The 13,970-nt window shown below is 40.8% G+C and overlaps 1 protein-coding gene across 7 annotated transcripts in view; it reads left to right on the forward strand.

The window, feature by feature from the left end:
• Positions 1-13,396, forward strand: part of LOC147305941 (glutamate receptor-interacting protein 2-like) — a 33,789-nt gene extending 20,393 nt beyond the window's left edge. For 6 of the 7 annotated variants that reach the window (XM_086276768.1, XM_086276770.1, XM_086276769.1 and 3 more), the window contains 12 exons: positions 3,568-3,713; positions 3,801-3,881; positions 4,238-4,301; positions 4,733-4,878; positions 5,793-5,937; positions 6,242-6,381; positions 6,709-6,891; positions 6,979-7,138; positions 8,119-8,233; positions 8,548-8,772; positions 10,243-10,389; positions 11,445-13,396. In XM_086276768.1, the coding sequence (XP_086132894.1) occupies positions 3,568-3,713; positions 3,801-3,881; positions 4,238-4,301; positions 4,733-4,878; positions 5,793-5,937; positions 6,242-6,381; positions 6,709-6,891; positions 6,979-7,138; positions 8,119-8,233; positions 8,548-8,772; positions 10,243-10,389; positions 11,445-11,642 (1,750 nt within the window). In that variant the 3' untranslated portion in view covers positions 11,643-13,396. Of the gene's footprint in view, positions 1-3,567; positions 3,714-3,800; positions 3,882-4,237; positions 4,302-4,732; positions 4,879-5,792; positions 5,938-6,241; positions 6,382-6,708; positions 6,892-6,978; positions 7,139-7,647; positions 8,234-8,547; positions 8,773-10,242; positions 10,390-11,444 lie in introns of those variants that run through there. The other variant, XR_015126584.1, reaches the window with a different exon arrangement.
• Positions 13,397-13,970: the final 574 nt, after the last annotated feature.

Here is a 13,970-nt window from a genome sequence, read left to right on the forward strand (position 1 = left end):
ACAGATATTGTTTTAATTCTCTATATAACCCCTTTGTAAACCCTGTTCACCGAAGTCTATTTACGAACATACGTAAATATATTACACATAAAAAATACACAGAAACATTGGAAATCAGTTTTTGGCAGACAATCACTTTTTGGCACAACACCTGTCACGACCGGCGGGGGAAAAGTCACTCGGGTCAGAACATGGGGTGCCACCATCATCCCACTTCTGACACCAATGTGGCGAGCTCAGACAAGGAGGAGACGGAGGTGTCGTTTGGTCTTGCTTCCCGTGAGCTAGCCAGGGAGCACAGCCGTTTATTGACATCTGCAGAAGAACACTGCCGCTAGCTAACTGCTCAGCACAGCAACCGCATAGCAACAACAACAACACACAGGGCGCCCTCTGACCCCGGAAGGACACACCGTCGCAGCGAGAGGGCGTCACCCGTCACTATGGCAACATAAACAAAACATAACTGTACAAACAGAACCCCGAACAGCCCTGACCCGCTACAATATGCTGCTGGGAATATAGCCCAGAAGAAGCGTATAGTATAGCTTTTATTTGGGAAAGAGCCATTTCTCTGTAATAAACTCTCTTTTTCAAAGATGAGTGATTCCTCAATCTGATACAGGGCTCGCAAAATCGCTAGCCCGACGTCCTGGGGCTAGCGATTTTTTTCAGTCGGGCTACCAAAATCTATCTCTGCCCTGCCCGTCGGACTTTTGTAGGAAGGAAAAATATATGTCAATGCTTTTGCATTCTTTCGGAAATGTAGCTGGGTAATTATGTCATTGGCATCGGTGAGCCACTGTCAATATGTGACATATTGAAATCGCGTTTGAATTTGCGCTTGTTTTTTTGCTTTCACTTTGCAATCCCAGGAACTGTGTATAGAGAGCGACAGCACTGATCTGTAAGTGATGATAATTTGTGCACCAATTTCTCTGACATCGTCTTATTAATTGTTAGCTTACTATGCAAACATGACAAGTGAAATCTCCCGCAGCAAGCTTAAACATGTGAGAGGTTGATCGCACAGAGAATCGCTGACAGTTATGTGTGGGTGTGTGTGTAAAAGCAGCAGGATATATATTTTAGTTCTGCTGAGCCAAATAAGACAGGTCAGGGTGAAGAAGTGACAGCCGAAGAAAAGCTTACCACAAAACGGAGAAGTTATGACAAATCAGACTATAAGGCAAAAAGAAAGTGCAACTTTATGGTTTCATGGACAAAAGAATTTCTGTGGCTGCAATATGACGAGCTATATGACTGCGGCTGCACATAAGTGGTCCGCAGGTGCGCATTCGCTGTCAAAAAAGAAACAATAAAAAACGCGCACAAGATATGAAGTTGCAACGCGTGTTTGCATACATAAGATTTTCTGGAGGAGGACAGACATTTGTTTAGAACTCTTAAAGATGTCGAAGAAGCTCCTTTAAGCAATTACTTTGGTGTTCCTCCACCTCCAAACAAATGTCAGAAGGAGTCCGAACCACAAAAGCAGCACGTATTCTCGGAAAAGTGGTTGCAGGAGGTGAGCTGGCTTCAAACAAATGATGAACGCACAGAGATGTGGTGCGGAATGTGCCGTGAAAATCCCACTCTAGTGGACAAAAACAGTGCTTTTTATATGGACGCAAACGCGCGTTGCGACCTCTTATCTGGTGCGCGTCTTTTATTTTGACAGCGAATGCGCACATGCGGACCACTTATGTGCACCCGTATAAATAACATGATGTTCTGCCAGGTGTATTGTTGGTTTTCTCTCGATTTCTGAGTCGACAAGCGCCTTTGTTACTGGGACCAGTCATTTTAAGAAAGGCCCCATTAGAACCCATGAGAAATGCAAGAAATACATTATTGCTCAGTCTGCAATATCTTTCCCAGAACAAACACAGATTGCAAATAACATACTAAAAATAAACCTGAAAAATCTGTTTAGAACAGCGTACTATGTTGCAAAGAGTGAACTACCACTGGCAACATTTAGCCGTCTTTGCAAACTTCAAAAAGCAAATGGCCTAGATCTTGGTTCCACTTGTCTCTTACCCGTGACTTCAGTGGAAATTTCAAATTCAGGATCTGACACAGACTGATTCATGTCCTACACAGTTCTTACAAGTTCATAGAAATTTCTGTTCAATTAGAACCAAGTATTTGAGTTGATGATTGTAATTTTTATACAATGTTGTAATTTGTTTTTCAACAATTTTTTGATTAATGTTTTGTTTCCTTTACAATATTATACTTTAATGTATAATATTGTAAAGGAAACAAAACATCAATCAAAAAATTGCTCTTTTTTTTATTCTGGCTGCTTAAATTTATTTTGGGCTACCAAAAACTGAAGAGTCCCTGCCCGAAGGGCTACCAGGGATTTTGAAATTTTGAGAGCCCTGAGATATATATTTATTTTTTTAATTACTTTTGTTTCAGCAACATTAAATTTAAAAACTGTACTTTTGCCTTAAAATATATATTTATAATTTTAATAAATGACAAATTAAAAAGGCATGAACATTTTTTTTGTATCGAAAAAATATCGAACCGTGACACCAAAGTATTGAACCGAACCGTGAATTTTGTGTATCGTTGCACCCCTAGTAAAAATGATACCCGATGAATATAAACTTGAATCAATATCTGTAATAATTTTATAAGACAATAAAACAAAGATTTTAACTTTTATTTATATTTTTTAAGCTGCTTTTTGAAAGAGACTACCAAGTCTACTGATTTCACTCTCAGAGATCCTGCGTCTGGAGGCAAAAACTCTTCTTTACGTCTCAACCATATATGCTGCACAGCCAGCATGCTGTGATCACATGACCTCAGGCACCTCCTGGGGATGTATGATTGGTGCTTCTCCATGCAGAGCTCTAAAAGTAAAAACCAGAATATTAAAGTGAACACTGACGTTAAGGGGGATCCGCTGGACCTGAATTAGGAGACTTGGTTATAAACCTGCTGAAATGACACATTTTAAGACAAACAATGATTTGATGAGTGTGACACGATGAAGCTCAACATGGCAACAGATTTGAAGTTATTTAAAAGCAGGAGCAAACCTGAAACTGAATGTGAGCATCCAGAGTGAAAGCTAAGTCAAAGGTTACCCAAAGGTTAGGTTTCACATAGGTTTGGCAGATATGGCAACAGGACCTAGATTGCCCGTGACCTTTGGGACAAATCTGACAGGGCCAGAAACAGACTTGTTTTTCCCTTCACTGAGGTGAAGAAAATTGTCAGCCATGTCTAAGCAACATCTGTAGATTTGTCCTGTTTAAAATAATGTTAGCTCCTGTTTCCCCCTGGAAATAAAAAAGAACATTTAAGATTGTCATAAAGGGAGGATTTATTTCAGGACGGTTGTATTAGTTTGAACTAAAAAGCTGATATTTTGTCATTTGTTCTCAGGTTTCTCTGGTTTTAAAATCAAAACTATCACACTCTTGAGAACACAACAACCTTTTCTTTTTCTTCATTTAAAAAAAACACATTTTCAAACAGTTATGGGCAGAAAGTGAAATTAAAATCTGTTCTTTTCATATTTGTGTGTTTTGCTGCGTGAAGGTGTGGGCTGCTGCAGGTTGGCGACAGATTGTTGTTCATTAATGGGATCCCAACTGAAGATGGCACTTTGGAGGAAGCTCATCAGCTGCTTAGAGACTCTGCTCTGGCTAACAAGGTCACACTGGAGATTGAGTTCGATGTTGCAGGTATTGCACAGGAACAGTAACTTCATATTGTGAAATCGTATAAGCTTTTCCATTTTCCCTTTTAACGTTGTTCTAAATCTCAATCAGAGTCTGTGGTTCCCAGCAGCGGCACTTTCCATGTTAAACTCCCCAAACGGCGAGGGATGGAGCTGGGCATCACCATCAGTGGTGGGTTTGTTGAATGCGAGACACCCAGAAGGGGGCAGTGTTGCTCAAAATGTTTGCATATTGAAACTCTCCCGTGAATCAATGTTCTGTGATCCATAAAAAGGAGAGAGGGGAAAAAAGGCATGAAGCTCATACCTCATTACCTCTGAATAATACTGGCCTGGACCAACAGTCATCATTACCCTGTCTACTCTAACCATCTTTAAACAAAAAAAGACACAAGCAGGAAGCCGACATTGACAGGGCAACAAAACGAAAAGGAAACTAAGAGACTAAAGTGCTTAGTTAGTTAAACTGGTTTAATCGTCATATCTTGCTGCCTGAAATGTCAAAAAAATGTATTCTGTTTTTAACAGCGAGTAAAAAACCTGGCAAGCCCCTCATCATCTCTGACATCAGAAAAGGAAGCATTGCGCACAGGTATGTGCTGTCATCATGTTGAGCTCATAATGTTGAATGATTTATTAGTCCAGCTTTTTCAGGGCTGGGTCATACTGATATTTATTTATTTATTTTTTTTTTTTTAATAGAAGTCAAACTTCTAAGACTTCTCAACACTTCAGGGTGATCTAGGTTTTCTGGGGCTAGGTGGGATTATTAATTACAAAATTACATTTTGTCTATCCACTATATAACAAAAGCCTAATTGGATTGAGGTATAAAAACTGGATCAGTAGGCCACAGCAACTTCATTTCAGAAGGGCTCAGTGTTGAGTAGGCTGAGGGTGAGGTTACGGTCACCCCCAAGGATCCCACTGAGACATGAAGCTAATAGGATTCTGACAGTGAGTCGGGAGGAGTGGCCGGTCCCAGTTTAACAGTTGTGATCTTCTTGCTCTTGGGTCCTGCAGAACAGGCACTCTGGAGCCCGGAGACCGGCTGCTGGCCATCGACTCGGTGCGTCTGGAAAACTGCACAATGGAAGACGCGATGCATGTCTTGGAACAAGCAGAAGATATGGTCAAACTCCGAATCCAGAAAGATGAGGACAACATTGGTACACGAACCATTTAAAATACATTGCACTGTCGGAGATTAAACCAGATTATCCCATTAGTTGTTTGGTTTGATAGGGGTCCTGGTTTGATGTCAGATATTTGTCAGTTGGTCGCCCTCTAAACCTCTCGGGTGGTTTCATTTAATAATAATAAAAAAAAAAATTACAAGTGCTCCAGTTTATAAGAAAGTGAACCTGAAGAATAAAGGTCTCGACCCACTGTGTGAACCAGCGCATGACCACAGAGACTAACTGTTACCCTTATCTAGATCAGGAAACTCTTTGGTGCATGCAGGCAACCTCTCAAAGATTTGTGGTCACTTTGAAATGTCATTGCTTTGAAATGAAAAGCAGTTTGTTTCTGTTATCTGTGACAATAATATTGACCACACAGGAAATGACAATGAGTCTTGTCAGCAGTGAAGAGGTGACTCGGTGACGATTATGGCCTTCAAGGCAAGCAAAAAGGATAAAAAGGCAATTTGTCATTCTCCGCCAGTTATCTTAATCTTTTTACTTTATTGGCCAGTGTCAACATTTCTCTCAAACTCATGTTCCACATTTTCATGGATCATTAGTTGTTGCTCATGAAATACTTGATCGGTTTTATGCTAGATTTACAAAAGCAAACAAACATAAAAATGTGGTTTCATTTCATAAACAACAGTTGAGTGACCTCAAACTCTTCTGTGGTGCATTTCTGGAAAAAAGAAGCTCGTGTCTCACATACCCAGAGCCCGTGCTGGCTGACTGGTTCTTACACTGGAAAAGTTCCAGTTCTAATATTGTACGGTTTAATTTTTAATGTGAATACTTCCTATTATCAGTCGTTCTTTTGATAATTTGTTTTAAACAATTTATTGTAAGTCTTCATATCTTGAGTGTACATTATCCTCTGTCCTTGCATGCTGTAGATGAGTTGGAAATGTCAGGCTCCATAATCTACACAGTGGAGTTGAAGAGATATAACGGACCACTGGGCATCACTATTTCTGGCACAGAGGAGCCCTTTGATCCCATCGTCATTTCTGGCCTCACTAAGAAAGGCCTGGCTGAGAGGTGAGTGAAGGGCAGGGCGTGACATGTGGAGCTGCAGGGGGGGTTCAAGGTAGTAGTACAAGAAAATGGTGCTGCATTGACCTTAAGCCAGGTCATCTCTTGAGTTGCCTCTTTCTTCTTTTTTTTTCTTTCCTAATAAATGAGACAGTAAACAATGGCTGGCTAGTTTTTTTTTTTCTCCTGTAACAAGACGCCTCTTTGTTTCTGTCTGGGTCAGCATGCTGGCAGCCTGACAGCTCTCCTGACCATCTCTGTTGGTACTGTCTGGTAGATCTCTGCTTCATCTGCTCTTCTAAATCTGCAGGACTGGAGCCATCCATATAGGGGACCGAGTCCTAGCCATCAATGGTGTCAGCCTGAAAGGAAAGCCACTGAGTGAGGCCATTCATCTCCTGCAGATGGCCGGGGAGTCAGTCACCCTCAAGATCAAGAAACAAGCTGATCGTATATATTTTTTCGTTTGTTTTTCATTGTTAGGGGAAGAGAATGAACCAAATTTTACTTTAATTGTTTTATGGATCTGAGACATTATTCCTAAGTAGATCCTTTATTTTTAAAAAAAAATATTCTGGGGCTTTTAAAGTCCCTCTTTGCGTGAAGCAAATTCTTTTCAAATCTTTACAAAACACCTTGTTGTCAAAGGAATTAAGAGATGAGGGACACAAAAGGCAGAAAATAAATGCTTCTGCTGTGGAAGTGTTGCAGTGTTTTACTCAGGTGGTGTGAAAAAGTGCACATCTTGTTTCATGCCAGCTCACTGTCCATTCCCAGAGTCTGACGGCCGACGGCCTTTAGAAAGAGAAGCTGCGTTTTTGAGCGACACAGAGGATGATCTGACAGACTCCCAGAAGACCAGTAAACACTCAGAGCTCTACTCTGCCACTATACCCAGTATAGACTCTGCCATGAGCTCCTGGGATAGCTCGGGGTTTGATGCAGGCTACAGTAGCCAAGGTGAAATCTAATGTTCACGAGCAGTCTTCAGATAAACCACATTCTCCTGCACATCTAATGAGATTTTTCTTTCTTCTCTTCATTTAGGGACATATCTTCACAAAGGATCCGATATACTGCTCAACCCAAATGAGTGGAGGCGCACAAAGCACAGGAGCCAAACCACTTCCAGTTCTGCAGGCCTAGTCCACCACACCTCATTGTATGATGGGAGATTCACAGAGGATGAGTGGGACAAGATACCTGGGTAAGTACAGAGGCCCTGAGGTCCATCCCAGACATTTAGTTTGGTGAATGTCTGAGGGTGGGTGATGCTGGTGCAGTTGAACAGGGACAGCATTAAACACAGTATTAGCAAATAAAATTTAAAAATCAGTATTTTTAACTGGATGAATCTGTCAGGACTGGCTTTGTGTGTGTGCAATGTGTCAGGTTGCAGCTCAAATATCCTTATTCAGTAACATGACAACACCCAAACCCACCTCATCTGTCAAACATGTGCAGTTGTTTTTGCTCTTGTGCTGCGTGGTCACACACCTTGGTGGCTTCTTGTTTCCGACATCTTTGTCAGTTTAGCTTTAAGTGGTTTTCTTAATTCAATAATATGTTGTATAAGCAAACTCTCCTGTGATGTTTCCTTTCCCTGATCGTTAAGGTCACTCACAAAAGTGCATTCTGGATTATTTTGTCATTTTGTGTTGTATGCCTTCATGTTTTTGTGCTTTTTCCAAACTGTCCTTTTCTCTTCTTTCTCAGGTATTCTCTCTCTCATCTGCTTTACTAACTGCCCACAAGCTCTTTGGTGTTTCACATGTGTACATCTTTTTCTGTCACCCCTGTCCGTATACAAAAAAAACAGTTTCCTCAGAAAAACATCCAAAGAGCCCAAGGATCAGCCTTATCTGTCTCGTCACACTTCTTCTTTTTTTTTCTTTTTCCCCCTGAACTTTTATGTCATGTGCTTTAGATTTCCTGCTTTTTTGGGGGGTGACGTCACTTTGTGAATTTGAAGTCTTTATCTTATTCTAATGGACTCCTGCGGCTTTTGAGCTGTTACAAGAGAAAGATTTTACATTAAACCCTCACTGTGGTCCTGAGAGATTCTCAGAAGGACTCTTCAGCTTTGCAGCCCCAAAAAAAACTGCATTTCCCATGCTGCCTTTGTATGCAGCGCCAACATCCAGACTGCAGGACTGCTCTCATGCTTTGGTTCCTGCATTGTCATAGATTTGTCAGCCCCCCTCGTTGCCATGGCACCCTGAACCAGGAAGACAGCTTCTGGTCCCAGGCTCTGCAGGACCTCGAGACCTGCGGCCAGTCAGAGATTCTCAGGGAGCTGGAGGTAGGCCCGCCTGTTATCTCCATCCCCCTTCTGTTTCAGTTTCCTCTCTAGCTTTGTCCTACTTGTGTACTCTCAGACTTGCATTGGCCTAAATGAACATGCCAGATGAAGCATTACGATAACCATCATCGCTATAATCTGTTATTAAATCTGACAAGGCAAGCTGGGCACCTGCTGCCATGCTGACTGCAGAAGGCTTTTGCACAATGCCTTGGCCTCTAATCTATGTGTGTGAATCTAAATAAGTCTTTGTTCCTTTTAAATCATTTATTTTTTAAAACAAATGTTCTAATAATCCCCCTCTTGTCTTTCAGGCATCCATGACGGGTAGCGCTCTTAGTCTGTACCTAGATGAGACCAAAACAAATGAAGACTCAGTGTTTCCCTCTGAAATAAGTCCAATCAAGAGGGAAGGAAGCCATGGAGAAACTATAAACAAAAGCAAACTGAACATGTCAACTGGAGCCGGAGATGTTTCATCCAGGGTCAAAGGCGACAACTCTGAAAATTTGCTCCCTACAGCTCTGGCACTGCACAAGGTGACAAAAAGGGTCATGAAATAATTATTTAATTTGAAGAAAAAAAGTTATTCTTAACGCTGTACAGTAATTACAGGCTGCGCGTGTGTGTGTGCGCCTCGTGTCGTTGTCGTCGTTGTTTTCGTCCCAGCCTTTCTTGCCCCATAGAAAGTTTTGACACTTGTTGTTGCCATCATATTAAAAATTTGCTATTTTTTTGTGAAATTGTAAAATGTTTAAACATTAGAAATGTTTTGTATCCTCTACTGTGAATAAAATACAGGCTTGTGAGATTTGCAAATCATTGCATTCTGCTTTTATTTGCATTTCACACAGCATCCCAAAATTTGTGGAGTTTGGGTTGTATGTGAGAGATCAGCTACTCTAACTTTGGATATCTCCTCACACGTTCTGGTACATGAGACAATTTTTCACGAAAACCAAAGTTTAAATACAGTATCTCAAAGACTTTGCATTTACAAAATTAATACCTACATTGGTATCTTGCGTGTTATCCGATTTGCAGGTTTTAAACTTGAGCTGTAGTAATAGGCCTGCCAGTGCACGCACACTTGATGAACATGGAACAGCATGTTCTGTAAAAATCGGTGTGTAATGCGTGTTTATCTCTTCTACGTGACTTACCTCGTCGGGACTGGCACATGAGACAAATTCATGTGACGCTTTATCTGTGAAACTTGTGACTACACGCCCACTGAGAAGTCTGTTTGGCGTCATATGTGCATCGCACCATGACTGGGAGTAATAGAGGGCATCAGTCCTGCAGTGTGGAAATTAACAATATTTTTAGTTGACACAACCTATATGCTATCATGGAAAAATCACCAAGTACAAGCTTAAACCTGCTTTATTTGGTTATGGTTAAAGCTGCCGACCTTGTTTTAGGGAACATGGAAATTGAGAAACAAAGAGCCATGTGGCTGTGGGCATTGTAATTGTGTAGTCTTTACACAGGGAGTGGACACAATAAAAGACACAATGTACAGTCCAGAGCCAGGTCAGCTGTTTAAACTAGTTTCCATTCTTAAGTTATTGTCGGGTGTCCGGTTGCTTAGTTTAGCATTATGTACAAACAGAAAATGATCTCATCTAACTCTTTGAAAGGCAGTGCTTAATGCCAAGTACCAAAATATCTTGCAAAACGTTTTCCAGAGAAGTGATCACCAAGAAACAATAGCTTTTCCGTGTCTCATTCAGACACTCTACTTTGATGTTTCCCTTTTCAAGAAAATGTTTAATGTCAAAGTCGCCTTATGACTCAACCGTCAATGTCAGACCTGAGTTGTTTGGTTGGGGGTGGGGGGGTTGTTACCTCTGCTTCACCTAAAGGCATACAAATATTTCTGTAGTGTTTTATTTTTCTTCACAAAAATCTATAGCTGGAGTACATCTTTCAAAGCCAATGAGGAAAAAGGTTCCAAATGCTGAAGAATGTTTTATCTATGACTGCAATTTGCCCTCTGTTTATAGGTGACTATAAGAAAGGATCGCGAAAGCCGTGACTTTGGTTTCAGTGTGTCAGACGGGCTGCTGGAAAAGGGTGTCTACGTGAATATGATCCGGCCTGATGGCCCAGCTGACCAAGCAGGGTTGAAACCTTTTGACCGCATTCTTCAGGTACTGTTTGCCTTTACAAAAAGGAAAGGGGGGGAAAAAAAAGTTTCACATGCTGGAAAATGCATTTGTTTTTTTGGGTTTTTTGCAGCAAGTTGGGTGAGAACACTGAGACGTTTCATTTACACTCACCAGCTGCGTTGTTAGATACACCTTGATTATTCAGTCCTGCACCCCACTCTGCAACTTCTCTCTTCCAGTGATGCCCCCAAAACCCTCCATAGTGACCATGTCTGCTTCCAGACCATCAAAAAATAAACCAAAAATCTGCAAATAATGTTTTAAGCATAAAAATTCACAAACGACAAATTCGCAGCAAGGTGAATATGCTTAAGTGAATCACTATCGAATCAAAGCACAGCCCACAGAGGAGTGGCAGCAATTTTTCATTCCAGCTTATTGACTAGCCAAAGACACACAGTCATAATTCATCGGAAAGCAACACTCTTGGGATTAGAAACATGACGTGGCATTACCTTGACCTCCAGTAAGACTGTGAGGAATCCTGAAGTTGTTTTTGATGAGGATATGCTGTTCAAGGCTAATATTTTAAAAAAGGAAAAAAAAAAAACAGGAAAAAAAAGCTTGTCTTCATATTAAATTCAGAATTAAACTTATAATCTTTCTCCACGTGCAAGGTCACAAATACTCCCATTTTATCCTAAAGATCTCCTAGTGTTATGTCACAGCAAAACAGTGCTTATAGTTGCTGGGGTATTTAAAAGTAGAATGGGAGGCAGAGCCTTCAGCTTTCAGGCCTCTCTTCTGTGGAACCAGCTTCCAGTTTGGAGTTTGGGAGACAGGGAAACCACTTTACTTTAAGCATTAGGGGTGGATGAGGTCACCCTGAAACCTCCCTCAGTTACACTGCAAAAGACTTAGGCTCCTAAGGGATCCCACTGAGTGTTTCCTCTTTACTCTGTTGCTACTGTTTATACACCACTTTGCATTTCATCATTAGTTGTTTTTATGAAATAATAGCTCTCGTCCACCAAATGACTCTTTCAGGGAAAAGAAGTGTGTACTGAATAGTAAAAGAACTGGTTGTCATTTCCCAGGTGAACCGTGTAAGGACCAGGGACTTGGACTGTTGTCTAACTGTGCCCTTAATTATGGAGGCCGGAGACAGCCTGGAATTGGTCATTAGCAGGAATCCACTGGCAGCAGCAGACGCAGAGCTGCCAAACGACTGTGACGACCCCTCAAACTCACTGTTCTGCTTCCCCAACCACGGGAACAACATAGTTGCCCTCTGACCACAAAGAGAGATTCTAACTCTGCAGTATAGGGGACCTCTCTTGAACACACACACATCACGTGGTTAAGCCCGTCACATTGTACCTCTCAGACACACCTTCACACTCATTTTCAGCACTCAGCGCACATCCACAGACTCAACCACTTTCTTCCCCTGAAAGCATCGCTCTCTGTCTCACAAAGTCACAAGTGCATGTGTTCACAATTGCCAGTTTTAGTCACTGTGTTCACATGATGCAGTTCAGGGGAGGCTCTGGCTTAAGGGCAGACTCCCCCACCCATTCCACCTCCACAGGCAAAGCCACATGCAGGCTTATATAACAGGGGAGTCATAGTGTCTGACGGAGCCAGGATGTCAAATACACAAGCCTCGGTTCTAGAGAGGCTCGAATGCTCATTGCATTCACTGCACAAGTTACCGTTTTCTTTAATAGGTTTTCTCATTCAAGGACCAAAAACCTAGCTCTGTTTTTCATTTACACATTTGCAAATAGAAGCCCCAAATGCAGTATTTCATGTGCATGTAAAACGGTCATACAGAGACACAAAGGTGCGAGTAGGCTCGAGATTCAAGGAATGTTGCACCTATTTGAGTTATTTCACCCATGACTTGGCTCACTGCCCTCGTTTCCAGTCTCTACTCCACACTGCCTGCCCTAGAGATGGGACAGTGCCTCCAAATAGACAAATGCTGTCTGATACTTGTGAGTATCATTAGCCACATTTTAAATTCCCTTATGTTAATGTCACAAATTCATAGAAAGGCACTTAATTCTTAGTTTTTAGTAATTTCATTGCTTCCGAATCACCCTAGATATCATGCTTTATTTATTTATTTTTCTGTTGACAGATTTTCAGTTTCACAACATTTGCATTTTTCTTTTTTATTTGTGGCACCACATTTGCACCATTCCACTTTTAAGAGTTCCTATGTTCACATTTTTCACATTACTGTATGACTTTGCATGTGGCATTGCACCAGAATGACTTGGGCACTGATGCTTCCTCAAGTGAATTACACCTTTTCCAAAAAGGAGGATGAAAAGTGTTTCATTCATCTCACTCAGCTGGCTATCAGGTTATTTTTCTCTGAAGTTCCTACCAATATGTGTAAGCATGTTAAGCATGCATATGACTTGTTCGGTGAGTAAGTCACTCCATAATACGTATTGGAGTGTTATCAGTTTCCTTCAGCAGGATCATGAGCGCTTATCAACATGACACTGTTTTTATAAAAGCCTCTGAAGGAAATGTGACCTGCTGATTAAGCAGACTGCCTGGAAACAAGCATTTGTTTCACTGGGTATGTTTGGCTCATGTGAACGTGTTTTGAGTTGGTCTGTAGGTTTCTCATAACGGGAAATTGCATCAGTCATCTGTGAGGCTGTAACCTCTTAATTTAAATTAAATGTCATATTTTTACAGTGGCCTGTTTTTAAGGTTTTACAGTAATTTATGCGTTGCCCCTTTTATTATAGCGTAAAATGTCATGTATGCAGTGCTTTATTTTTATTGACATGCACATCGCATGGTGTCTTGATGTAAGCTGTGATGCTGAATGTGATTTTTTTTTTTTTTTTTTATTATTATTATTATTATTTTTTTTTTATAAAACATCTACATCCTCCCCAAATATGTCAGGTATCATTTCACAAGAACTTGAAAAATGTATTGGATATTTTATTTTTGTTTAATTTATTAAGTAAGAAATGTATTTCTTTTTATGACAATAAAGTTATGAGATTACAGTTGACTGATTTCTGGTTTGTGGTCGTTAATTTGATTGTCCCCGTGTGTTTGCATTAAAGCAATGAGTTACCATGACCTGGTTAACACTTGTACTTCAAGATGATTCAGGTTAATTCCTTGACACAGTGGGGACAACAATAAAATGACTGAGAAAATCCAAGTCTCTCCTGATGTTGCTCTTACTGCTAAATTACAAATATTGGAATGCTAACCATGAGTTCAGATGTTGAACATGGAAAACTTATGTTAGTATTTAATTTATGTAGACGATGCAGTTTCTCAATCCAGAAGCTAACATAGTGTCTGAAACTTGCATTCTTTTTAATGGCTACTAGGGGCTAATAGCAAAAAGAGGGTTTGCATACATGTGACCACTATGTAATGTTAACTTACTGATGTGTATTACCGAGTATTGTTATGGTTGTAGGTTGAATGAAATTGAAGGACTACGTTACAATTTTCAGTTTTTCTGTGAAAACTGAAAACTGTAAAGCAAACCACAAATGGAGCCGGTTTGCCTGAAAAGTTTGCACTGTGCCTCCGTGATTCAGCCAACATGTTTCAAAAGGCGAAGTTCC

The sequence above is a fragment of the Aulonocara sp. 'chitande type north' Nkhata Bay genome, linkage group LG20, assembly GCF_057382095.1.
Source record: "Aulonocara sp. 'chitande type north' Nkhata Bay isolate Kocher_YH1m ecotype deep benthic linkage group LG20, A_spYH_male_GT1.1, whole genome shotgun sequence".
Classification (NCBI taxonomy): Eukaryota; Metazoa; Chordata; class Actinopteri; order Cichliformes; family Cichlidae; genus Aulonocara; species Aulonocara sp. 'chitande type north' Nkhata Bay.